The sequence below is a fragment of the Hyperolius riggenbachi genome, chromosome 3 (assembly GCF_040937935.1).
Source record: "Hyperolius riggenbachi isolate aHypRig1 chromosome 3, aHypRig1.pri, whole genome shotgun sequence".
In the NCBI taxonomy this organism is placed as follows: Eukaryota; Metazoa; Chordata; class Amphibia; order Anura; family Hyperoliidae; genus Hyperolius; species Hyperolius riggenbachi.
In genome coordinates, this window is record NC_090648.1 from 54,182,562 (window position 1) to 54,208,713 (window position 26,152).

At 44.3% G+C, this 26,152-nt stretch overlaps 1 protein-coding gene across 1 annotated transcript in view; it reads left to right on the forward strand.

Annotated features, from left to right (window-relative positions):
• LOC137562610 (complement C3-like) overlaps nucleotides 1–26,152 on the forward strand; it is a 340,327-nt gene that overhangs the window by 232,930 nt on the left and 81,245 nt on the right. Inside the window, exons 31-35 of the mRNA XM_068274113.1 lie at nucleotides 1,657–1,716; nucleotides 4,130–4,220; nucleotides 6,104–6,152; nucleotides 20,733–20,820; nucleotides 23,930–24,001. Coding sequence (XP_068130214.1) covers nucleotides 1,657–1,716; nucleotides 4,130–4,220; nucleotides 6,104–6,152; nucleotides 20,733–20,820; nucleotides 23,930–24,001 — 360 coding nt within the window. The remainder of the gene's footprint in view (nucleotides 1–1,656; nucleotides 1,717–4,129; nucleotides 4,221–6,103; nucleotides 6,153–20,732; nucleotides 20,821–23,929; nucleotides 24,002–26,152) is intronic.

Below are 26,152 nucleotides of genomic sequence, written 5' to 3' on the forward strand. Positions count from 1 at the left end.
GCCGGTGGGCGGGGAGAGCGGCGCCGGCACTAAGGACTGAGCGAGTCTGTATGTGTGTCACTAGCCGCTCGCCCCTCACTGTAGTTGCGGCCGCACATTAGGCCGCTGAAACGTGATACAAAGAGGAGGCAGCGGCGCTGGCATGTTGCTTTTTCTGGGTGGCTTCCCATCTTAAAGGGACTTGATTTAAACCCGCCCCTTGGCCAATCAGGCGCCTGTAGGCACGTGCCTAGTGTGCCTTATGGTAAATCCGGCCCTGCTACTGGTAGCATGAGGCAATACCCTCTGTGTCAATATGATAGCCAAGGATTGCAGTCATTTATCGCCTTGAAGCTGATTTTTTTTTTCATAAAGGAAACACGAGGTGAAAATAATCTGATAAGATAAACAGTTGTATCTATTCTGCTTTAAAAAAAAAAATCTTTTTTACGTTTTTACTGTTTCATTGTCTCTGCCCAATGACGCATTCATTGAAGTATGCCAGAGCTAAAATCTATGAACTATTGACCCTTTTAGCTCTTTCCTGCTAGAAAAGTTAGGTTTACACTACAGTCAAGGTCGGCGCTGCCTTTGAGGTAAAGGTGGCAATTGCCCCAGGGCCACGACTTCTGCAGGGGCCTCGTGCCGACCTTACTAAATGCTGCTTTCCTTGCACTGCTCCCAGGGGTCCCTGCATGTGTAGCAGCAGTAATTACTCACCTTTCTCGGCGGGTGACAGCTACACAGTCCGCGCACTCTGGCCACGCTGTCTGCCTCCTCCTCTAGGACCCGGTGCATGTTATGTGTAAACACACAACGGGTCATAGAGTAGGAGGCAGACAGCATGGCTAAGAGTGCCTGGACTGTGCAGCCGTCACCTGCCGAGACAGGTGAGTAATTACTGCTGCTGCTACACATGCAGGGACATGGGAAGCAGTGGGATAATGACCGTGGGGTGGGCAGGAGGGTCCCCCACTTCAGTTTGCCCCAGGGCTACTTAAACTAGCCCTGGCTATAGTCTGACCTCATCCTGGCACGGACAGAAACTGTCACTTGCATATCCGATTTTTAACACTTTCAGGCAGAGAAAGAAAAAAAGAAACACAGCTTAGTTATTTGTGTGCTTGGCACATGTCTATCTCATCATGTCACATTTCACCTTGTGTATCCTTTAACACAGTCCAGTCTGAATCATCTGACTGTGACATCCTCCCTGGAGGTGACTGGAGATACCTTTGTAAAGCATTCCCATGGTATTAAGGTATTTTATGAGCCTAGAGGCTGAACACTAGGCACTGTGGCATGTACCTTACCTGACCACTAGAGACCTCTAGTATTTGCTACATGACACACAGCTCCCCAGGAGGGAAGAGCCCGGGAGGACCCCCCGGAGGTGGCGAGAAGAGAAAGTGTTGCTGGACAGGTGAGACAGTAGCTCCACTGCTGGGTCTGTTGGCTTAAAATCGAACACCCCTAGCGTCTGGCACAATTGATAAAATTAATTTATTTTGGCCAAGAGTTGATCGATTAGGTATCGTTTGTGGCATTGATTTCTATTAAATTTAATCAAATGATTGTGTCAGATCAGAAAAAAGCTTTAGATGAGATAAAGTTCTGGTAAACCCTCACTATCATTCATACAACTATACTTACAGTACATATTGTGTTTTGTTACAGACAAAAGAAGGTGGAGCTCTTTCGGTGACTGCAAAAGGAACCGGGACTGGTGTGTTAACAGTAAGCCGTACTTTCCTTCTTCACTTCGAACTGACTCATTTTAAGACCTTTTTGCATGGTGTTTTTTTTTCCCTCATGATTTACAAAAAAACGTATGGCATCAAGTCAGTGAAACGTCTGGGATACTGATCTGTTCAGTTAAAATAAACTTGACGGGCACACTAAAAGATTTGGGCTTCCTCCAGCCCAATGAGCATGGATGCGTCCCTCCCTGTCCTCCCGGGTGGCTTTCACAATCTCAATAAGCCGTTGCCTGCCGAGACGGATGAGTAATTACTTCTGCTGCTTCTTATGGTATGCCGTAGAACTAGACAATAGGGTAAAATACTAAGGTTCCTACCTTAAAGGAGTGAAACTCACATGTAAGGTAACGGTAAAAGCTTCTCAAATTTTATTAAGGCACAATTGACAACGCGTTTCACGGCCACAGCCGCTTCCTCAGGTCTATAGGTGTGCCCTCCTCCAAGCAGACACACAAAGAGACTGTTGCATATATTCAAAACAACAAGGGTTTATTTGTATACTCCAAAAAGTGCAAGTGCAATGCGTTTCGCAGGCATCTCCTGCTTCATCAGGCAATAAAAATGGAGCATGTACTTATACAAGTCTGGTGCAAAGCTCAGCGCCTCTGTGAGTCTGTGAGACTGAGGCGCTGAGCTCTTCACCAGACCTGTATGAGTGCTCCATTTTTATTGCCTGATGAAGCAGGAGATGCCTGTGAAACGCGTTGCACTAACACTTTTTGGAGTATACAAATAAACCCTTGTTGTTTTGAATATATACAACAGTCTCTTTGTGTGTCTGCTTGGAGGAGGGCACACCTATAAACCCGAGGATGCGGCTGTGGCCGTAAAACGCGTTGTCAATTGTGCCTTCATAAAATTTGAGAAGCTTTTACGTTACATGTGAGTTTGACTCCTTTAATGTAGGAACCTTAGTATTTTACTCTATTGTCTAGTTCTACCGCATACCATAAGAAGTACAGGTATATGTCTAAGGGTGCCACCGACCCTCTCTCGGTTATCTACACCCCTATATAGGGGAGTTAAAAACAAGGAACACCAAGAGCCCCAATAGTGTAATATGTACTGGTAAATGGTTACTAGATAGAGGAAATATTAATACTCACAAACCAGGGTTACCATTAGGCAACCACTGTAAAGGCAGGTGGGGAGATTTTCCTGACCCCACTCAGGAATAAGAAGTCGCTCTCTGTAGATGAGAAAAAAGGGGGTTCAACCCTCCACCCAGGGTGGACTCAATATTATGCAGGAGAACAGAGGCGCCAAGAGGATAAAAGGAAGCTAAATGAGCTTAAAAAACGAATTCTTGGTAAATAGAGGAGGTAGTGGTGGATTTACCTCCTCCAAGTAGACACACAACGACTGCAGTAAGGACAGTCAATATATTTTATTTATGAACTCCAAATATGCAACGCGTTTCACAGGTTTGATCCCGCTTCATCGGGCAATAACAACGGAGCAATAGCATATGTGGTCTGTCAGAGGTGCCTGGCTCTTCTACTGACCACAAATGCTATTGCTCCGTTGTTATTGCCTGATGAAGCGGGATCAAACCTGTGAAACGCGTGGCATATTTGGAGTTCATAAATAAAATATATTGACTGTCTTTACTACAGTTGTTGTGTGTCTACTTGGAGGAGGTAAGTCCACCCCTACCTCCTCTATTTACCAAGAATTTATTTTTTAAGCTCATTTAGCTTCCTTTTATCCTCTTGGTGCCTCTGTTCTCCTGCATACTATATAGGGGAGTGCATGTTTGGAAGTATTCCAGGTGTGCTGTTCTTTTCCAGGAGCTGCTACCTACCCCATTACCAGAAGCAAGGCCGAGTGAGGACGGCACTTCCCCACATGCCAGATGAGTGGTTGCTTGTAGAAGTCAGGGCCCTGGGGCAATTGCCACCTTTAACTTTATGGCATCGCCAGCCCTGACTGTAGCGTAAATCTCACTGATTAAGAATCACAATTTCATAAAACTTTCACAATCATTAAAACGAACAATGAACAGCCAACATCGGTTGAAAATGCGGATCCATTATGACGGATCTGATTGAACGACGATCATTTTTTTCCAAAGTGCTTAAAGATATTAGATAACAATCGTCACGCATTGCGCATAATCCATCACCCAACAAACTTTGACGTCACTTCTGTATGCAAGCGCAATATTCACTATTGATCGGTCATTTGAACATTAAGCCAGTTGTTAAATCTTGTATAAAGTTGTTCAATTAAGAGATCGGCATTTCAGTCGGCAAACTTGATTGCCTGCTAATTATCTGTTGTTCCCGAACGATAGTTATGTTTCAAATAAAGATTGCTGCACTTTTCTTATAATGACAACCATTGCCAGGTCTAAAATATATTTCCAATCTGAGGATTTATTTTTACAGATCAAGACTATATATTATGCAGTAAGAACCGGGGAGGAGAAAGAATGCAAGGTTTTCCATCTGACAGCAAAAATTAAGGATTTCGTTCAAAGTAAGTATTGCATCCTTATCTAATGATAAACAAATAATTCTCTCAACATAGAAACCTCTACTGACCAATGGTGACCCTCCACACAAGCTGGTAATTAAACTAATTGAGTTAACGACTGTTTCTCGTTTTTGATGGACACAGTGGGTGCAATAAAACAGTGGAATTTCTCTACTTCCACTTAATTTTAGCTGTACCTCATGGGTTTCAGGGCCTGTGGCCATGTGAGTGACCTCAAGGAATATCACTTTCAAGAAAAAAACATGCAATTTCCTCAGTGGATACAGACATTGTTGGTGGAGAATGTGCCTGCATCCACCATTAAAGTAGGGACCTCAAAATGAGATTGTATCTATCAATACCAAGACCTGCGCTCTATCCGGTTAAGGAGAGTCAATGCCGATGCGCTCCTTCAGGCAGGTACACTACTGCTGGACCCTGAGCAGTGCAGTAAAAAAGAAAACAGGACTTACCTGGGGCTCCCTCCAGCCCACTGTAGCCAGTGTGGTCCCTGGCAGCCTCCTGGCCCACTCTGCGGTAATGCGCCAACTTTGGATGAAGTCGCACATGCTCACCTCCGATGCATACCTGTCACGTCTTCACTCCGACCACTGTAAGAGTCCTGCTCATGCGCGGTTCTCTAAAGACTACACCGCTCATATGCTGGACTCTTACGGCAGCCAGTGTGATGATGTGACAGGTACACGGGGGGGGGGGGGGGGGGTTTAGGGCGAGCCTGAAGGAGCCACTAGTGGGACTGCGGAGGGAGCCAGGAGGATGACGGGGACCTCGTGGGCTACGGTGGGCTGGAGTAAGCTCCAGGTAAGTCCAGATTGCTCAGGGTCCCTTTAACATAGGAGGAGGCACTCTATAGGCTTAAAAATGTTTCTACAGTTGATTCATGTCACACGCACTACATGTTACAGGCTAGGCCCTTTAACACCTGATGAAGAGCCTAGCCTGTAACATGTGGTGTGTGTGATTTCTGTATAAGAGGATCGATTTAAATCAAGTGAAGCCACAAAATAGCGATCTGATTCCAAAATTTTAGTTTCACACTTTATTATATTCACAAAAAATTATTATTATTCTTCAAAAAGGTAGAAAATTCTTTGTAAAACAGCAGAAAAATGTGTGGTACAGACATAAAAAATCAATACAAAAAGCAGATCATAGACACTGTGTGATGAAAAAAGTAATTTTAGTTCAGGCGACGACATTAGTCCGTTTCGGGTTGTTGACCCTTCGTCAGGCCTTTACAAAGCATAGAAAATTATCTTGACCAGAGAATATGTACAGTCATAAAATACCAAAAATGAATTTGATTAGTAAAGAGGTAACTGCTTCAACCAGACACAACCCGGCACCTGACTGATGGCTGACATAGGGAACCTCAGCTGATGCATTTTTGCATAACATGCAACAAAAACAGCGTTTTTGAAAACGCACGCATAGAAAATGAATATGTGGTTTTGATATGCATTTTTTCCTGTGGCCCATGGACTTCCATTAGCGGTAAAAACACAGCGTTTTTGCTAAGTCACTAGCCTGAATCATTTAGTCAGTATGTGCCCATTGTACAATCTTACTTATTGTAAGATTGTACAATGCCCCCCCCCCCCCCCCACACACACACACACATATATATCGAGCAGAAAAATCAGTTAATCACCCAGAGTGCTTTGGGAAAGAAGGGTAAGTGACATGACTGCCATGGCAGAAAATCACTTCAGATATGGGACTACATAGATCTGCTATGTGTCATCAAAGTGTTCCTTTAACTGTGCACTTTGTAAAAAAACATGGATGTGTAGAGTAATTGTGAATATGTGAATTGGACAATGGTATAATGCAATATTGATTTTTATTTTATTTTTTTAACACAGAGAGGTCAGGGGACGCTAAAGCGGTTGCGTCGCTGGAAGTCTGCACCAGGTATTTCCTGACATTTTTAATTTATTCATTTATTTTTTAATATAACCACTACATGTAGCATTTTCAGGATGGGAATTCTCTGTCTGTAAGCTTGTGTGATAAGCAGAATGGGATCTCCACAGACTTCTATGCTGAGCTGAGGATAGGAGGAGATGATTTAATGCAAAAATTCCAGAGAGAAAACTCTGGATCTAATACGGATGAAACTCGAAAAATTTGAATATTGTGCAAAAGTCCATTTATGTCTCTAGGACTCACGTGTGCATGTGCAGGACTCTCTGACGCCGGACGGCGTGAGGATGACATGTAGCGTGCGCGGTGGGGACGTCCACGGCCAACTTCTGACTGAAGTCGCCTATTAACGGAGCCACCAGCAGGACCGGGGGAGGAGCCAGGAGGGCGCCAGGGGACCCCGCGGGCTACGGGGGAGGGGGAGCTGGAGGAAGCCCCAGTTAAGTGCAACTTCCATTTTTTAGCTTGAGCTCAGGGTCCTCTGGCTCTGCAAAAGTCCATTTATTTCAGTAATTCAACTTAAAAAGTGAAACTAAAGTATGAAATAGGAACTCTGTATATATAGAATATATTTTTTATATTAGATTCACGTTTTGAGTTGAATTACTGAAATACATAGACTTTTCAACGATATTCTAATTTTTCGAGTTTGACCTGTAGAGCCTTCCTGGTCCTCACTCTGTGCCGGCCGTTGTTCCTGCCTCCTGTGCTGGGCCTCGGGGAAGTCTAAGACCAAGTTTGTCAACTACACCTCCAGCCTTCCTCAGGCAGTTTTATGAAGCACACATGTCCCAGAGTACTTCCAACGACAAGCAGGGCCGGATTTGTACTTTTTACCGCCCAAGGCCCATTACCTCCAGCCGCCCCATGACAACAGCGTGGTTAGGATAAGGTTATCGGACTTAGGAAAGGGGGGAGGTTAGAAATACTAATAGATCAGGTTATTAGGGTTAGGTACTTACAAAAAAGTGGTTAGGAAAGATTAAAAGCTAGGCCTTTTGGCAATTTAGGTTGAGGCTAGGAATTTGAGAATAGGGTTATAGGAAAAGGGTTAAAATTACGCATCAGGTTAGAGTTAAGCTGACCATACAGTTATAGATTTCTACCCAATGTTCCAAAGCGATCAACTCCTAGCTGAAAGGAATCAATTCACAAGGAGTCCGCAAGGATAAAAGCGCACTATAAATGTTATTTGTCTTGTCTTGTCTTGTACAACACACAGCACATTGATTTTTAATAGATTCCAGCAGGGAATCTATTGAAAACTGATCGAACCCCAGCGTTGCACTATTTGATACAGTGCAATGCTATGGCCTATCAATCATCGGACACTCCTGCTCCATCCATAATGGACCTATGAGTCCTGTTTGATCAATACTTTAGATTGATTTTTAGTCAAAATCAATCAAATCAAATATTTAAAGGAATTGATTCCCATTTGATTTGATCAGAGTGAATGAATCTGCAGGGAATCAAATGAGAAAATCAATGTGTGTGTACGGAAACCTTTGCTGATCACAATGTTAAGGTGATTAAAGGACCACTAATATGAAAAAAGTAGGCGTTAAAATCTGACAAAAGCAGTCCATCTCCTCATGGGGATTCTCAGGGTTTTGTTTTAAACAGCATTTCCTGAACAGCATTTGTAAAGGCTAACTGACAAAATAGCGTACAAGTGAGTAGGGAAGCTGGCTGGTATCTTACTATTTTGGCAGTTAAACTGCTGTTCAGGAAATGCTGATGAAAACAAAAGAAAACCCGGAAAATCCCCCATGAGGAGATGGACTGGCCCAAAACCTGTCAGTTCGGTCAGATTTTCACTGCCTACTTTTTTCACTAAAGAGGTCCTTTAAATTACTGTGAATGGTGACTATATACTCTGTACAGTGCTGTAGGAGATGTCAGGGCTATATAAATACATAATAATATGGTAGGACATTAGACTATGACTATGGTAGGGATTAGAGTGTGAGTAGAGTTGAGCTGAAATTTTCGTAATTTCGCATTACTATAATTACGCATGCGAAATTTGCGATTACGATGCGAAATTAGCGTAGCGAAATTGCCATTAAAATCGTAATTGAAAATACCGTAAGCGTAATTTTCAACGCGAAATTTCGCGTTTCGTTCATGCCGTAATTTCGCATTAAACGCTACCGTAATTTCGCGTTAAACCGTAACGCTCCGTATAATATAAAAAAGCCGCCGACTTTAAGGGTTAATAGCAAAGCCCCCTTAAATGCTAAGAGCCTCAAATTTGGAGAATATATTAAGGAGATCAGGAGGAATAAGAGGAAAAAATTTTTTTTCAAAAAGACCTTATAGTTTTTGAGAAAATCGATGTTAAAGTTTCAAAGTAAAAATGTATACATTTAAAAACCCGCCGACTTTAACGGTTAATAGCAAAGCCTGCTTAAAGTTTAGGAACACCAAATTCCTAGGGTATATTAAGGGGATCAGTGGGAATAAGAGGAAAATTTTTTTTTTCAAAAACACCTTATAGTTTTTGAGAAAATCGATTTTTAAGTTTCAAGGGCAAAAATGTCTTTTAAATGCGGAAAATGTCAGTTTTTTTTGCACAGGTAACAATAGTGTATTATTTTCATAGATTCCCCCAAGTGGGAAGAGTTTTACTTACTTCGTTCTGAGTGTGGGAAATATTAAAAAAAAACGACGTGGGGTCCCCCCTCCCAGACCTCTTTAACCCCTTGTCCCCCATGCAGGCTGGGATAGCCAGAATGCGGAGCACCGGCCGCGTGGGGCTCCGCACCCTGACTATACCAGCCCGCATGGTCCATGGATTGGGGGGTCTCGGAAGGGGAGGGGCAGCCAAGCTTTCCCCTCCCCCTCCGAGCCCTTGTCCAATCCAAGGACAAGGGGCTCTTCTCCACCTCCGATGGGCGGTGGAGGTGGAGGCCGCGATTTCCTGGGTGGGGGGTTCATGGTGGAATCTGGGAGTCCCCTTTAAAAAGGGGTCCCCCAGATGCCCACCCCCCTCCCAGGAGAAATTAGTATAGAGGTACTTGTAGTACCCCTTACCCATTTCCTTTAAGAGTTAAAAGTAAATAAACACACAAACACATAGAAAAAGTATTTTAATTGAACAAAAAACATAACCACGAAAAAAGTCCTTTAATATTCTTAATTAACCATTAATACTTACCTGTCCCTTTAAATAAATGATCCCACGCAATATCCTCGGAAATGTTCTATCAGTTACAATGTAACAAAGTTATTACAATATAACAACTTTGTTACATTGTAACTACGCCGCACCCGACGTCACTCACCGCCGCCGCCGCCGCCGCGTCTGCGCTGCAGGACCCGACAGAGCTCTGAGCTATAGCTCAGAGCTCTCGAAAGCATCTTTGTATTTGGGCTCCAAGGAGCCCCATTGGTCCTTAGCAGACCAATGGGGTTCCTTCTGATTTGAAGGAACCCCATTGGTCTGCTAAGGACCAATGGGGCTCCTTGGAGCCCAAATACAAAGATGCTTCTCAGAGCTCTGAGCTATATAGCTCAGAGCTCTGTCGGGTCCGTGCAGGACGCTAAGTCCCCGCCGGCTCCGCTGCCCTCCCCGCCTCTCCCACATGTCACCCACATGTCACCCACATGTGGGTGACATGTGGGTGACAGATGTGGGCGGGGTGGACAGCGGGAGCTGCGGGGACTTAGCGTCCTGCACGGACGCGTATGCGGCGGCTGAGCGGCGAGTGGCGTCGGGTGCGGCGTAGTTACAATGTAACAAAGTTGTTACATTGTAATAACTTTGTTACATTGTAACTGATAGAACATTTCCGAGGATATTGCGAGGGATCATTTATTTAAAGGGACAGGTAAGTATTAATGGTTAATTAAGAATATTAAAGGACTTTTTTCGTGGTTATGTTTTTTGTTCAATTAAAATACTTTTTCTAAGTGTCTGTGTGTTTATTTACTTTAACTCTTAAAGGAAATGGGTATGGGGTACAAGTACCTCTATACTCATTTCTCCTGGGAGGGGGGGTGGGCATCTGGGGGACCCCTTTTTAAAGGGGACTCCCAGATTCCACCATGAACCTCCCCCCCAGGAAATCGCGGCCTCCACCTCCACTGCCCATCGGAGGTGGAGAAGAGCCCCTTGTCCTTGGATTGGACAAGGGCTCGGAGGGGGAGGGGAAAGCTTGGCTGCCCCTCCCCTTCCGAGACCCCCCAATCCATGGACCATGCGGGCTGGTATAGTCAGGGTGCGGAGCCCCACGCGGCCGGTGCTCCGCATTCTGGCTATCCCAGCCTGCATGGGGGACAAGGGGTTAAAGAGGTCTGGGAGGGGGGACCCCACGTCGTTTTTTTTTTATATTTCCCACACTCAGAACGAAGTAAGTAAAACTCTTCCCACTTGGGGGAATCTATGAAAATAATACACTATTGTTACCTGTGCAAAAAAAACTGACATTTTCCGCATTTAAAAGACATTTTCGCCCTTGAAACTTAAAAATCGATTTTCTCAAAAACTATAAGGTCTTTTTGAAAAAAAATGTTTTCCTCTTATTCCCACTGATCCCCTTAATATACCCTGGGAATTTGGTGTTCCTAAACTTTAAGCAGGCTTTGCTATTAACCGTTAAAGTCGGCGGGTTTTTAAATGTTTACATTTTTCCTTTGAAACTTTAACATCGATTTTCTCAAAAACTATAAGGTCTTTTTGAAAAAAAAAATTTTCCTCTTATTCCTCCTGATCTCCTTAATATATTCTCCAAATTTGAGGCTCTTAGCATTTAAGGGGGCTTTGCTATTAACCCTTAAAGTCGGCGGCTTTTTTATAGTATACGGAGCGTTACGGTTTAACGCGAAATTACCGTAGCGTTTAATGCGAAATTACGGCATGATACGACTGTAATGCGAAAATTACGCGAAAATTACGCTTACGCGAAATTTCGCGAAATCCTTCTTCATTACGATTATGTACTTACGGCCATAATCGTAATTACACTAATTACGCGAAATTTCGCAAAATCGTAATTAGGTCATTACGCTCATCTCTAAGTGTGAGCTCCTCTGAGGACAGCCAGTGACATGACTATGTACTCTGTAATGTGCTGCAGAAAATGTCACTACTATATAAATTTCATAATAATAAGACGGCAGGACATTAGACTATGACTATGGTAGGATTACATGCATCTCACTCCCCCACCTGCTGTGTGACGTCACTCACGTGCCACTCTGTTGTCCCTCTGCCCCCCTGTATGGCAACAGAAGTTACACAGCTGACACGCATCTATACAGTCCAGCCCAGCGATGTTTCCTGAGAGGATTGGGTCTTGATCCCGGACAGGTGACATCAGTCACAGGTGTATACGCACCTTAACAACAACAACCCATAAGTACTAAGAGCTGTGCAAACTAATCAGGCTGGGTCAATTACATAAAAACAAGTGTAAGAATACATTTGTAGTGAACTTTAAAAAGTGCTCTTATGCGTATACAGTAGCTACAGGGAGAAAGTGCTGGTGCTCAAAAATAGATATAATTAGATTGATTCATGAAATGTTAACGTGCTAAGCTGCATGGGTCAAACCAGTGGTGGCTTAAGCTACGCATGCTCCTTTTGAAGTACAGTGCGATGGTATGTAGCGCGACCGTGATACTTTACTAGTGCGGCCGCTACTTTGTCTAATGTAGTAGCAGCCGCGCTAGTAAAGTATCACGGTCGTGCTACATACCATCGCACCGTAGCTTAAAGGAAACATCCAAGGTACAAAAAAAAATGAAGATCCACTTACCTGGGGCTTCCTCCAGCCCCTTGCAGCCGTCCTGTGCCCTCGCCGCAGCTCCAATGGCTCCCGGTCTCCTCCGATGCAGATGCCAACCTCGCCAGGTCTGGTTCTGGGTCAGCTGTGTACTACGGCGCAGGTCACTTGGTCTCGCTGACGTCAATAGGACGGTACTACGCAGTAGTAGTTCTGTGCAGTACTGTCCTATTGATGTCAGTGAGACCACGTGACCTGCGCCATGGAACGCAGCAGCAGCTGACCCAGAACCTGACCTGGCGTGGTCGGCTTTGCCAGCGCAGGAGACCGGGAGTCACCGCAGATCTACTTACCTGTGGCTTCCTCCAGCCCCTTGCAGCCGTCCTGTGCTCTCGCCACAGCTCCGATGGCTCCCGGTCTCCTGCGCCGGCAAAGCCGACCTTGCCAGGTTGGGTTCCGGGTCGGCTGCTGCTGCGTTTCACGGCGCTGGTCACATGGACTCGCTGACGTCAAAAAGACGGTACTGCGCAGGACCTTTCCTTTAAGCCACACGTTACGCTGATAGTAGCGTGCGCTCACTGGTTTAACCCATGCGACTTAGCACGTTAACATTTCATCAATCAACCTCAATATACTTTAAAAAAACAACAGAGTGAACCACTGTTCTCAGAAGACTAAAAGTGCAATAACAAAAGGAACAACCTAAGAAATAAACCCAGGTGTGAAGTGAGAATAGCTGTGCTAGGGCATGCAAAGGGGGGAGGAGAAGGGGAAACAATTCTACCTGATTTAAAGAGAGTCTGAAGCGAGAATAAATCTCGCTTCAGACCTCATAAATATAGCGCGGCTATAACGGGGGTCCCTTCACCCCCAAATCCCCCTCGATACACCCGGGGAGCGCTTCCTGGTTGGGGCAGGGCTAACCGCCGCAGCCCTGCCCCACGCGCGTCTGTCAGCGCGTATCTCTGCCTCTCCCCCGCCCCTCTCAGTCTTCCTTCACTGAGAGGGGCGGGGGAGAGGCGGCGATGCCCCGCTGACAGACGCGACTGGAGGCAGGGCTGCAGCCGTTAGCCCTGCCTCCAGGAAGGGAAATTCTGCGACCTTTCTACGACACACTTTTGCGGGGGGTGGGTTGGGGGTGAAGGGACCCCCGTTTAGCCGCGGGATAGCGGCGTTTTAGCAGGGGCACACGTGCCCCTGCTATTTATGAGCTCTGAAGCGAGGTTTATTCTCGCTTCAGAGTCTCTTTAAGTGATGAAAAGTGAAAAAAGAGTGACGGGGCAGCATGGAGAGAAGAGATTGAAGCCAGGCTACAGCCTACAGGAGGACCAAGGAGAGCACCAGGCATCCCTGTTTGTAGCAGCATTGGGAGTCACAGGCTCCCCGGGAAGGAGGAGGGGGAGGGGGAGAGAGAGATTCCAGCTGGTCAGTCATTACACAGAATCAGGCAGGCACAGCGTTTTTCTAGTCTGCAAAATGCTTTCTGTTCTGCAGACACTTCTTCTCCTTCCCTCTCACAGCGCTGCCATCAAGCATAGAGACCTGTATGCTGTGCTGCCTATGCTGTGCTGCTGAGAGTAGCCGCCCATCTTCCTGAAACAACTGAATCTCCCGGCTTGGCTTCTCTGCTCAGCCCCTCCTCCCTCAGTGTCATGTCAGAGTGCAGAGGAGGGGAGGGGCGCTTTCCTCCGTGCACAATTATTGCAGGAGAGACTGGGGACAGCGCTAATGCAGACAGCTGGTTACCGAAGAACAGCTGATCTGTGGCTAGCGTGCGATACCCGCCCCATCTCTCCTGTCGGCAGGTTTCCGCCCTAGGAACTGGCCTAGGAGGCCTGTGTGGAAATCCGGCCCTGACGACAAGTGGATCCGTATTGCGCACACGCGAGACTAGTTTCGCACATGCGCAGTATGGAAGCATCCGACTTCATAAATATTTGGGGACACAAGTACTTCCAAAGACTGCCGGGGATTCCCAAAAGTGCAGATCGGGGGGGGCAGAACAGAAACAAGTGGCTTGGAGAAAGGACCATGGGCCAGATTTATCAACGCATTACCAACGGTTTTTTTCTTCTTAAACTGTTCTAACCAGCAGGGAGAACAGTTCTGCTTGATAATAAGAACCTTCTTAAATTCTAGGTCATGGTGACAGTTTAGCAGGAATTTCTAGAGCTGCACTACAGTTAAGAAAAGTGGAAATCCATTCCTAAACTGCTGCAGATTAAAGGACTTGCGAGGCCAAAATCCGGCCCCCAAATGTAAAAGAAGTTATCTACCTGTATGACTTTCTAAGGCACGGAGGACGCCGTCCGCGCCCTCCGTGCCGTTCCGCTGGGTCCCCGCCTCTCAATACGACCCCGAATGGCTCCCGACCCCACGGCCAGGGTCGGGCTCTGCTGCCTGTATAAAGATGGCCGCCGACCCTGGCCGCGGCTGCGCACTCCGCATGGCCGCTACTGCGGCTGCGCAGCACTAGGGCCAACCCCCCGATCCACGCAACAGGCTGTTTCCTGTAGCGTGGATCGGGGGGTTGGCCCTAGTGCTGCGCAGCCGCAGTAGCGGCCATGCGGAGTGCGCAGCCGCGGCCAGGGTCGGCGGCCATCTTTATACAGGCAGCAGAGCCCGACCCTGGCCGTGGGGTCGGGAGCCATTCGGGGTCGTATTGAGAGGCGGGGACCCGGCGGAACGGCACGGAGGGCGCGGACGGCGTCCTCCGTGCCTTAGAAAGTCATACAGGTAGATAACTTTTTTTTACATTTGGGGGCCGGATTTTGGCCTCGGAAGTCCTTTAAGAAATGCTTGACAGCAGTTCTACAGACAGTGCAGCAGTGCAGGCTAAACATGATTTGTGAGTTGCTCCTCCCCCCTTTAGAATTCTTCCTCAGAACCTGCCGGTATCAATACAGCAGGTGTGTTGGTTACCTCAGCAGCAGCAATTCCCCTCACACACTGCACTGTCTGAGAGATCTTCCTAGCTCCTCCTATTTTACAACAGTTTTAGACGTAATCTGCACTATCTAGCGATTTCTTAAAATGCTTGAGACAATTCTGCATGAATTTTTAAAAACCTACCAATATTTTGTCTCAGACACTCATGATAAATGTCCCCCAGACACTCTTAATAAATGCCCCCCCCCCCCCCACTTCCTCCCCCCACAAAGGCTGTATGGGATCCAAAGCCTTCACTCACCATAGGTGAGTATATAGTGTAGTAAATATTTGTTGGTTGCTATTGGCAACAACACTACACCTTCGTTCGGCACCATATCACAGGAAGTGTGATAGCTTGACACTCATCACAGCAAACAGCATAGGAGATAGAACTTCTTAGACACCGTCAAAGGTTCAAGAGTTTATTTGTGAAACAAATATACAGATATGTTCAGTAGCAATATCTTCGTTACAGGTTAACCTCGGCAAAGCAAACGGTCTGTAGAATCTTATGCGTTACATGCATACTTGGTCTATCTCTAGTGACGAGAGACCAGGCTTTCTCGTTGTTACATCTATACTAGCTGCACTTAGGCATATATACAGCATACAGTTACGGAAAGTTACATGAAGGAAGTCAGCAGAAGTAGAAAGCAGAGCCCTCGGAAGCCCATGCTGGTTATTCTTATACTAACCTCTAAAGCGTTAAATGTGACATCATCACGCAGGGATGATCTAGTACCCATCGCATGCCATTGGCTGATAATAGCATGTGATGGATGACCCTATCTGCGCCTGCTCCGATGGGATAAGCCAAATATGGCGTTTCCTCCCTTATTACCCGGAAAGGAGGGAAAATGTTCCCTGGCTATTGTTTACCTTTAGGAAAGATGAAAACACTTGATGTTTACAGTAAAGACACCTGGCAGTCTGTACATCGTGGGCAAATAAGCACTCTGGCCTTGGGCTGGCCCTGTGTGAGAGACAAGACCATGTTCAACAGTGCTTCTAGAAATGCTCCTTAAAGGGAGACTCTCTGCAAGTCAAGTCTTTTAACTAACCTCAGTTAAAGTAACTGAGGCCTACGAATTCAAGCATATCATACTTAAACTCTAACACAGGGGTAGGGAACCTATGGCTCGGGAGCCAGATGCGGCTCTTTTGATGGCTACATCTGGCTCACATACAAATCAGTTAGGGGTTGATTCACTAAGCTACACTGCTCAAGCAGCGCAGATTAGTGTGGCAGCGCAAGTAAAATTTTCAAAGTAGGCACACTACTGCTGTAGCATGCACTACTAACTTACTCGCGCTCCCCCAAAATGAACAGCTGCTCCAATTGTCCCACTCTGGACCCTGTCAGGTCCAGTGACTTTGTAGAACAACACTTTGATTGGCCCAATAGGCTGTCTGTCACTTGACAAGCAGCCTGTTGGGCCAAAGTGCAGGGATCTCCTCCTACAAAGTTAATCAACTCCCAAGTCAGCTAGCTAATTGTACAAGCTGTTAGTTTGTATTTCTCCTGTCTGGCTCTTGGGGAAATTGCTGATGTTGCTGAAACCCAAGAAAAGCTGAAGACGTGTCTGACACTTCCACTGCTGAGCGTATCAACTGTATACACATCGCCATGGCAGCAGAGACGTGAGCCCTCTGTTGGCCCTCTGCGCATGCGCACTGTCCCAGTTTGAAACCTATTGTATGGCTCTCACGGAAATACATTTTAAAATATGTGGTGTTTATGGCTTTCTCAGCCAAAAAGGTTCCTGACCCCTGCTCTAACATATAGCTTGGGTTTTTTTTTTTTGTGCTGCTTCAAAGTCTTTGACTTTTTGTCTTTGTTTAGACGTTTGTTCATTGTAATCCCCCTATACGTGCTACTGTTACCAGATTTGCTATGTAGGCCGAGTCTATAATGGAAACCTGTCTGCATTTTTTTTTAATCAAACCGTGTGAAATGGATTTGGAGACAATTAATTTTAAACCCTCTGTTTTTTAAACCCTTAACTAAGAGAGTACCAAAGGCTTTGGCTCCTTTAAAGAGGAATTTTAGTGAAAAGGGGAAAAATATAAATTAATACATTGCAAAGTGAGAAGTTAGAAAATAGAAGAGATCAATAAATGATTGATATTGTTCACCATGTAATTTGTTCATATTGTTTGATCCACAATCTGCCTGCAGGTAGGGCTCGTTTCCACTATAGCGAATCCGCATGCGGTCACCGCATGCGGATTCGCATAGGCAATACAAGTGGATGGGATTGTTTGCACTTGTGTGTCGTGCGGGTGCGTTTTGGTGTGCGGGGGAAATCTGCATGGCAGAGCTGTCAGATTTCGAGTGCGGCTGGAATGCGGGCGAATCACCCGCAATGCTTTTAATAGGGAAATCGCATGCGGCTTTGTCATGCGTTTTTTCCCGCGATTTCGCGTGCGATTTCGCATGGAATGTAATGTAAATTTACACAGGCAGTGACATGGTTAAAATCGCCTATTACTTAGCCATGCGAAATCGCATGCGAAATAGCGATGAAAAACGCATGCGGAAACGCATCCGCATGCGATTTCGTCCGTGGTGGAATCCAGGCGATTCCGCACCGCAATAGTGGAAATGAGCCCGTAATCATCTTTACTACTGGCAGACTTAAAAGACTTTTCAATAGATATACATATGCACAGAGGGAGATACTGGTTGCTTAGTAGAAACAGATGTCATTTCCCACAGTGCAACGAGGATCACAGACAGGAAACTGTCAGGGCCTCGGTCCTGACATCACACTGTGGGAGGGGTTTCACCACAATATCAGCTACACAGACACCCCCCGCAGATCTATTCCAGAAAAGGTAAAGATTTCTCATGGGAGAAGAGGTATCAGATACTGATTGGGAGGAAGTTCAAACCTTGGTTAAAGTTCCTGTATAAGCACCAGAGCTTTTTTTTTCAAATTTCTCACTTGCTGATTGCCTTGATTGGCTCACAGGGATCAGGAGGTCAGGAGCCAATGAAAATGCCTCCTGACAGAGGTACGGAACTCAGTGCTCTCTCATGCACAGGAGCCGCCAGCATTCAAACTACATCACATTGGCAGTATTGTGTCGCATTTACTAAAGGATCAAACCCATAGTCTTTAAGGGAAGTGCAGTATGCAGTATTCAACAAGGGAAAGAGCTAAAGTGTGAGGAAATCCGCTCACAAACCTCCGTCCACCGACAGTGCAGGAAACTGGGTTGCTTGGACCCCAAGTACAGATCTGTAGGAAGTGAGTTCCGCACGATGTAGGTAGAGTCGAAATACCTTTATTGAATCAAACACATGACAGGCTAAAATCCATCACCACACGCTGACATGTTTCGGGCGTTACATGCCCTTAATCATAGCATAGGTGCATGTGAACAGAGGTGACCTATATAAAGGATAGGACCACACCCGGTACCACATGATCAGGCCCCACCCACAAAGAGGTGTATACATAAAACTTGAGGAACATCCTCAACAGTGTAATCAATACATAAAAACATATAACACAAGGATAAAATGTAAGTACACATGATTGGACACATTACAGTTTCACGCAGCAATGAAAATACAAAAAATAAAATATATATGAATCTGACAAGCAGTTACATACATAGATATGCACACCAGGGACAGTACACCCAAATTACGTAACTGTATTGAGGTCCCATCTGGCGTTAAGGCCTCTTGGCGAACGCGTCCCTAGTTGGAAAATCCAATAGGCCTCCCGAGTGAGGAGACGCTTGTAAACGTCTCCCCCCCTGGGGGGCCTCTGGACACGCTCAATACCTTGAAATGAAAATGAAGCCATGTCACCAGAATGGACCTCTCTAAAATGCTTTGCCACATTGGATACCTCCGCAGTCAACCATCCTGCTCCCCTATAGTGCTCCCCTATACGCTGTCTGAGATGACGTGTAGTACAACCCACATATTGAACATGACATGAGGAGCATGAAATCAAATAGACCACGAACTTTGTGTGGCAATTAATGTACTGTTTCATAGGGAAAATGTTTCCATTCGAGTACGAAGTAACAGACCGAGCAGGTTGATGTACAACACAATAATTACAAGTAGAAAAATTACATTTATATGAGCCACAAGTGGTTAACCAGCATGGACGTGAGGAACTGCTGGAAAACAAACTGGGAGATAAAATACTCCCTAGTGTGGGGGCCTTTCTACTAGCGAATTTGACACCCTGTTTAAGGATCACATTAAGGGTGTCATCAGCCTGCAACACAGGTAAACATTTTCTTATAATCTTATAGCGCTGTGGGTGCTCGTCTTGCGGAGCGTGGATATCCAAAATGGATGATAGAAAGGGGAAGGAAGCAGGCCCTTCTGAGAACAAGAGAAGACCTTTTGGCATCTGGTTCTCGAAGGATGGCATCACAGACGAAAAGAGACACAGTGTTTGTGACTGCTTATAGTCAGGAATATACACAGATTACACAGATTATAAGAAAATGTTTACCTGTGTTGCAGGCTGATGACACCCTTAATGTGATCCTTAAACAGGGTGTCAAATTCGCTAGTAGAAAGGCCCCCACACTAGGGAGTATTTTATCTCCCAGTTTGTTTTCCAGCAGTTCCTCACGTCCATGCTGGTTAACCACTTGTGGCTCATATAAATGTAATTTTTCTACTTGTAATTATTGTGTTGTACATCAACCTGCTCGGTCTGTTACTTCGTACTCGAATGGAAACATTTTCCCTATGAAACAGTACATTAATTGCCACACAAAGTTCGTGGTCTATTTGATTTCATGCTCCTCATGTCATGTTCAATATGTGGGTTGTACTACACGTCATCTCAGACAGCGTGTAGGGGAGCATTATAGGGGAGCAGGATGGTTGACTGCGGAGGTATCCAATGTGGCAAAGCATTTTAGAGAGGTCCATTCTGGTGACATGGCTTCATTTTCATTTCAAGGTATTGAGCGTGTCCAGAGGCCCCCCAGGGGGGGAGACGTTTACAAGCGTCTCCTCACTCGGGAGGCCTATTGGATTTTCCAACTAGGGACGCGTTCGCCAAGAGGCCTTAACGCCAGATGGGACCTCAATACAGTTACGTAATTTGGGTGTACTGTCCCTGGTGTGCATATCTATGTATGTAACTGCTTGTCAGATTCATATATATTTTATTTTTTGTATTTTCATTGCTGCGTGAAACTGTAATGTGTCCAATCATGTGTACTTACATTTTATCCTTGTGTTATATGTTTTTATGTATTGATTACACTGTTGAGGATGTTCCTCAAGTTTTATGTATACACCTCTTTGTGGGTGGGGCCTGATCATGTGGTACCGGGTGTGGTCCTATCCTTTATATAGGTCACCTCTGTTCACATGCACCTATGCTATGATTAAGGGCGTGTAACGCCCGAAACATGTCAGCGTGTGGTGATGGATTTTAGCCTGTCATGTGTTTGATTCAATAAAGGTATTTCGACTCTACCTACATCGTGCGGAACTCACTTCCTACAGAAGGGAAAGAGCTGGCACATCCAAAATTAATCTTTTTTGGTTTATGTAAAAAATATGGCCAACGTTTCGGAGCCACATAGAACCCCTTTATCAAGGCAATATTTACTTGGAGGCAAAGATCTGTCTGCTGCTGTGCAAAAGTTCCTGCATAGGAAGTGGGAATCTGGCTCCTCTAACACTCGCTGACAGCGATGTGTATTGTCTGGGATCAGCATGCAGGAACTTTTGCACAGCAGCAGACAGATCTTTGCCTCTGAGCATTCAAACTACACCGCATTAGGTTTAGGCAGCCACAAGTGCAGCGTAGTTTTAACCTGCAGCAGTCCCGAAGTAGTTCATCTATTTTTCATTTATTTTTTCATGAAAAAAATAAAATACACAGATCTTTTACTCTCTCCATAGATTCAACTCTTCTAAAGATTCTACTATGGCAGTCATGGAGATTTCTATGTTGACCGGCTTTGTGCCACATCAGGATGAACTTAAACAGGTGAATGTCAAAGCATTAAAAAAAACACTCCTCTGCACATATAGTCAACATCGTTGTAACAGTTAAAAAAATTTGGTTGACAATCCCACTTTAATTTCAACAGCAACTGGAGTGTATTAAGTGATAAAGATGCTAATCCTGCATTCAAAACTTAAAACTTTCAAAACTTGTTCTGCTGTTAAGGTTTGGAGTTATCATATGCCTTAGGAACATTGCCCCTTTAATTGCCATTGCCAAACATTTGCATGCTCTGTTTTTTTTAATCTATAATATATTCCTCCTTAACCCTTTAGTCTCTCCTCCTTCTAATGACATAAGACAATGCACTTCCTAGAATAGACCTTAGTGGGAGTGTCTGATGATCTCGGGAGGAGGGCAGGTAACGAATACACAATTAAAAAGAGGAGAAAAAAAGAGTGAGGGAGGAAATGATGTCAGGAGGTCAAAGGTAACAAAGATGGAAACTGCCTAGAATAGGATTCTCTGCTTTTCCTTTATAAGATTCACAGGAATCATAAAGTGGACAGTGCAATACATCTGTTATGCAAGTAGGACTATTATTTATCTACTTATACTGTATATGTGTTTTTTTATTTCTATATTAGCAAGGGTGTCACTTGTCCTTTTGTTGGTGCACGTCTAGATATGTGTAAATAATTGACTTCTAGTGTAATGTGGTGACTTCCATGGAAATGGCTTCCATTAATTATTATTATTGATAATGATTTATAAAGTGCCAACATATTCCATGGCGCTGAAGCAAACATGGGGTGCATAGTAATACAGACAATGGCATACACAAAATATAGTCGCTAGAAGGTAATACTGGATTGGTAATTACTGTGATAAATGGAGCATGATGAACAAAATGTATAGCAAATTCCAAGACGTAAATGGTGAGAGAGCCCTGTCCTTGTGAGCTTACAATCTAAAAGAACGGGGAACAAGAGATGGGGTAGTATACAATATGTATACCTAGAGGCAATTTGCTTTTAGGGTTATCTAGTAAACAGTACAACTTGGACAGAGGTTTAAAGGGGAGTGGCTTACGTTACAGCATATGCTTATTGAAAAAAAGTGAGTTTTTAGGGATTTCTTAAAGTGTCAAAGGCTGGAGAGTGACAAATGTGTTATGGAAGGGAATTCCAGAGGAGGGGTGAGGCACATGAGCAGGGCTGCATTTACCTCACAGGAGCCTATAAGCACAGATGTTCCGACACCTTAGACTCCGCCCTCCATGAATCTACAAACCCCGATCGAACCGCACCGTGTGCTGGCCCGCCCAGCTGTGACTTCTCCCTTACTTCCCTTGCCCGTCATAGATAGCTACAGGTGCCCTTTAGTATTAGGTAGGCAGAAGTACCCTCAAGTAGTTAGAGGTTTTATTAGGTAGCTAGATGAACCTCAGTATTAGATAGCTAGAGGTTCCCCTGACTAAAGGGAAATCTCGTCAGTGGAATGCCGAGACCCAGGTGAGTAACCTCTCATTTACACTCTCATCAAGGGGAGGGAGCTGCCATTCCATCATCACATACCTACAGTGCTTTATGGTAAATCCGGCCCTGCTCAACATACCGGGGTATTGGCACTACTTACATCCGATTCTGAGAGCCCTCACCCATAGGCTGTAGGAACGCCCGTGACATAAAATGCTTGAAATATATGATGTTCAGATGTTGGAAACCTCAGTCATATAACATAATTTAATTGCCATCTCAAACCCTTCTTATTTTTTGACTTACTCTCTAAGCTATGATAGAGCCCTCTGGGCAAATAATCACTTTTACAGTAACTCCCTAACCGGCTAATGCTACATCATGGTCTTCTTGGCCTGTACCATGCACTTTATGTGTGCCCACAAGTTCATTTTTGTTGTTCTCCCTCCCCTTCCCAATAGATCCTTCCCTTCCCTCTTCTATCCTTCCTTATCGGTCACCACCAGTCCTAAGGGACCCCCAGATGTCCCGATCCCTCCTCTCTCAACATCCCGCCAGGCAGGATTTACATCACAGGAGCCTATAAGCACAGATGTCCTAGTACCTTAGACTTCACCCTCCATGAATCTTCAAACACCACCTCCCAAACTGAACCATAAGTGTGCTGGTTTTCCCAGCTGTCACTTTCCCCTTCCTTCCCTTGCTCATCATAGGTAACTACAGGTGCCCCTTAGTATTAGGTAGCCAGAAGTACGGTCAGTAAGTGGCTACAGGTGCCCCCAAGTATTAGGTAGCCAGAGGTACCCTCAGTATTAAGTAGCTAGAGGTGCCCCCAACTGAAGGGAGATCTCGTCAGTGGAAGAGCTGGGTGAGTAACCTCTCATTTACACTCTCATCAGGACTCCACATAGGGAAGGAGGGAGGGAGGAGCTAGGGGAGGGGAGTGAGCCGCCTTTCTATCATCAGGCGCCTGTAGGCATGTGCCTACAGTGCCTTAGGTTAAATCTGGCCCTGCATCCCACTCTATTATAACCCTGTTAAAAATAAGAGGATTAAGTGACTGAATTTTGATTGTGATGTTATCTTGTATATATATATATATATATATATATATATATATATATATATATATATATATATATATCCTTGGTAACTGTTCAGTAACATCTTGATTCTGTTTTTTTTTAAACAATCAAGTTTTTATTGAGATAGAAAATGATATAAGACAGTTCTGACAGGTTTTGGACTAGTCCATTGCCTCGTGGGGCACTCTCAGGATTTTATTTTCAAAATCACTTACTGAATGGCCAGTCAGTCCAACTGCCAGAATAGTGTGCATGTGTGGTTCCTTCTATTGGCCTCTGAGTAAGCTTTGTTTAAAGCGAAACAGCTGTCAGGCCTCCCTCACCCCCACTGTACAATCTGATGTATCTAACCACCGTGGATTAAAGGTACCTTCTTTTTTGCTACAATCAGTGCCTCGCTTTTTCTATCCTTCAACATAGTGTGCATGTGAGTAGGGAAGCTGGCTGGCATCTTTGTATAGATTCTTTTCAGGGAGTGCTTTTGTAAAAAAAATTACTTACAGGTATGCAGTTCCAGTGTTGCAATTTTCCTCTGACTTTCCCAATCACAAACATAGTGTAACACAGATCTTCTAATGTTGATTGCAGTTGACAAAGGGAGTGGACAGACCCATCTCCAAGATTGAATATAACGGAACGCTGGTCCTGTACTTTAACAAGGTAAAAAGATTCCTTTAAAGAAATATGCACTTTTACAAAAATAAAAAATATATATTCTCTCTCTGTCTCACTATACAGTATATATACAGTGGGATGTGAAAACTTGGGCAACCTTGTTAATCGTCATGATTTTCCTGTATAAATTATTGGTTGTTACGATAAAAAATGTCAGTTAAATATATCATATAGGAGACACACACAGTGATATTTGAGAAGTGAAATGAAGTTTATTGGATTTACAGAAAGTGTGCAATAATTGTTTAAACAAAATTAGGCAGGTGCATACATTTGGGCACCACAAAAAAGAAATGAAATCAATATTTAGTAGATCCTCCTTTTGCAGAAATTACAGCCTCTAAAGGCTTCCTGTAGGTTCCTATGAGAGTCTGGATTCTGGTTGAAGGTATTTTGGACCTTATCTCTTTACAAAACATCTCTAGTTCATTCAGGTTTGATGGCTTTCGAGCATGGACAGCTCTCTTTAAAGAGGAACTGCAGTGAACATTTTACTGTTGGCAAGTGATGTAGCTGCTGCATGGTTTTTGGCAGTAGGTAAACAGCTATTTCCCACAATGCAACAAGGTTCACAGACAGGAAACTTGCAAAAGTTTGAACTTTTCTTGTGGGAGGGGCTACTTGTGGGAGGCGTTTCACCACAATATCAGTCATACAGCGCCCTCTGATGGTCTGTTTGTGAGAAGGAATAGATTTCTCATGTAAAAGGGGGTATCAGCTACTGATTGGGATAAAGTTCAATTTTTGGTCGGAGTTTGTCTTTAACTCACACCACAGATTTTCAGTTATATTTTGGTCTGGGGACTGAGATGGCCATTCCAGAACGTTGTACTTGTTCCTCTACATGAATGCCTTAGTGGATTTTGAACAGTGTTTAGGGTCGTTGTCTTGTTGAAAGGTCCAGTCCCGGCGCAGCTTCAGCTTTGTCACTGATTCCTGGACATTGGTCTCCAGAATCTGCTGATACTGAGTGGAATCCATGTGTGCCTCAACTTTGACAAGAGTCTCAGTCCCTGCACTGGCCACACAGCCCCACAGCATGATAGAACCACCACCATATTTTACTGTAGGCAGCAGGTGTTTTTTGGAATGCTATGTTGTTTTTCCTCCATGCATAACTCCCCTTGTTATGCATAAATAACTCAATTTTACTTTCATCAGTCCACAGCACCAAAATGAAGCTAGCTTGTCTAAATGTGATTTAGCATACCTCAAGCGGCTTTGTTTGTGATGTGGGTGGAGAAAAGGCTTCCTTTGCATCACTCTCGCATACAGCATTTCCTTGTGTAAAGTGCGCCAAATGGTTCAACGATGCACAGTGACTCCATCTGCAGCAAGATCAAGTTGTAGGTCTTTGGTCTGTGGGTTGACTCTGACTGTTCTCACCATTCGTTGCTTTTGTTTATTCGAGATATTTCTTGGTCTTCCAGTTCAAGACTTAACTTGAACTGAGCCTGTGGTCTTCCATTTCCTCAATATGTTCCTAACTGTGGAAAAAGACAGCTGAAATCTTTGAGACAGCTTTCTGTATCCTTCCCCTCAACCATGATGGTGAACAATCTTTGTCTTCAGGTCATTTGAGAGTTGTTTTGAGACCCCCATGTTGCTACTCTTCAGAGAAAATGAAAAGAGGAGGGAAACTTACAAATGACCCCCTTAAATACTATTTCTCATAATTAGATTCACCTGTGTATGTAGGTCAGGGGTCACTGAGCTTACCAAGTCAATTTGAGTTCCAATAATTAGTTCTAAAGGTTTTGGAACAAATATAATGACAACAGTGCCCAAATATATACACCTGCCTAATTTTATTTAAACAATTATTGTGCACTTTCTGTAAATCCAATAAACTTTATTTCACTTCTCAAATATCACTGTGTGTGTCTCCTATATGATATATTTAACTGACATTTTTTATCGTAACAACCAACGATTTATACAGGAAAATCATGACAATAAACAAGGCTGTCCAAACTTCCGCATCCCACTGTATATATATATATATATATATATATATATATATATATATATATATATATATATATATATTTCATAATCAACTTATTTGACCTAATACGCGTGCCCTTACAAGGAATTTGACTTGGCAGTTTCTTAACAGACACAAACATAACAATA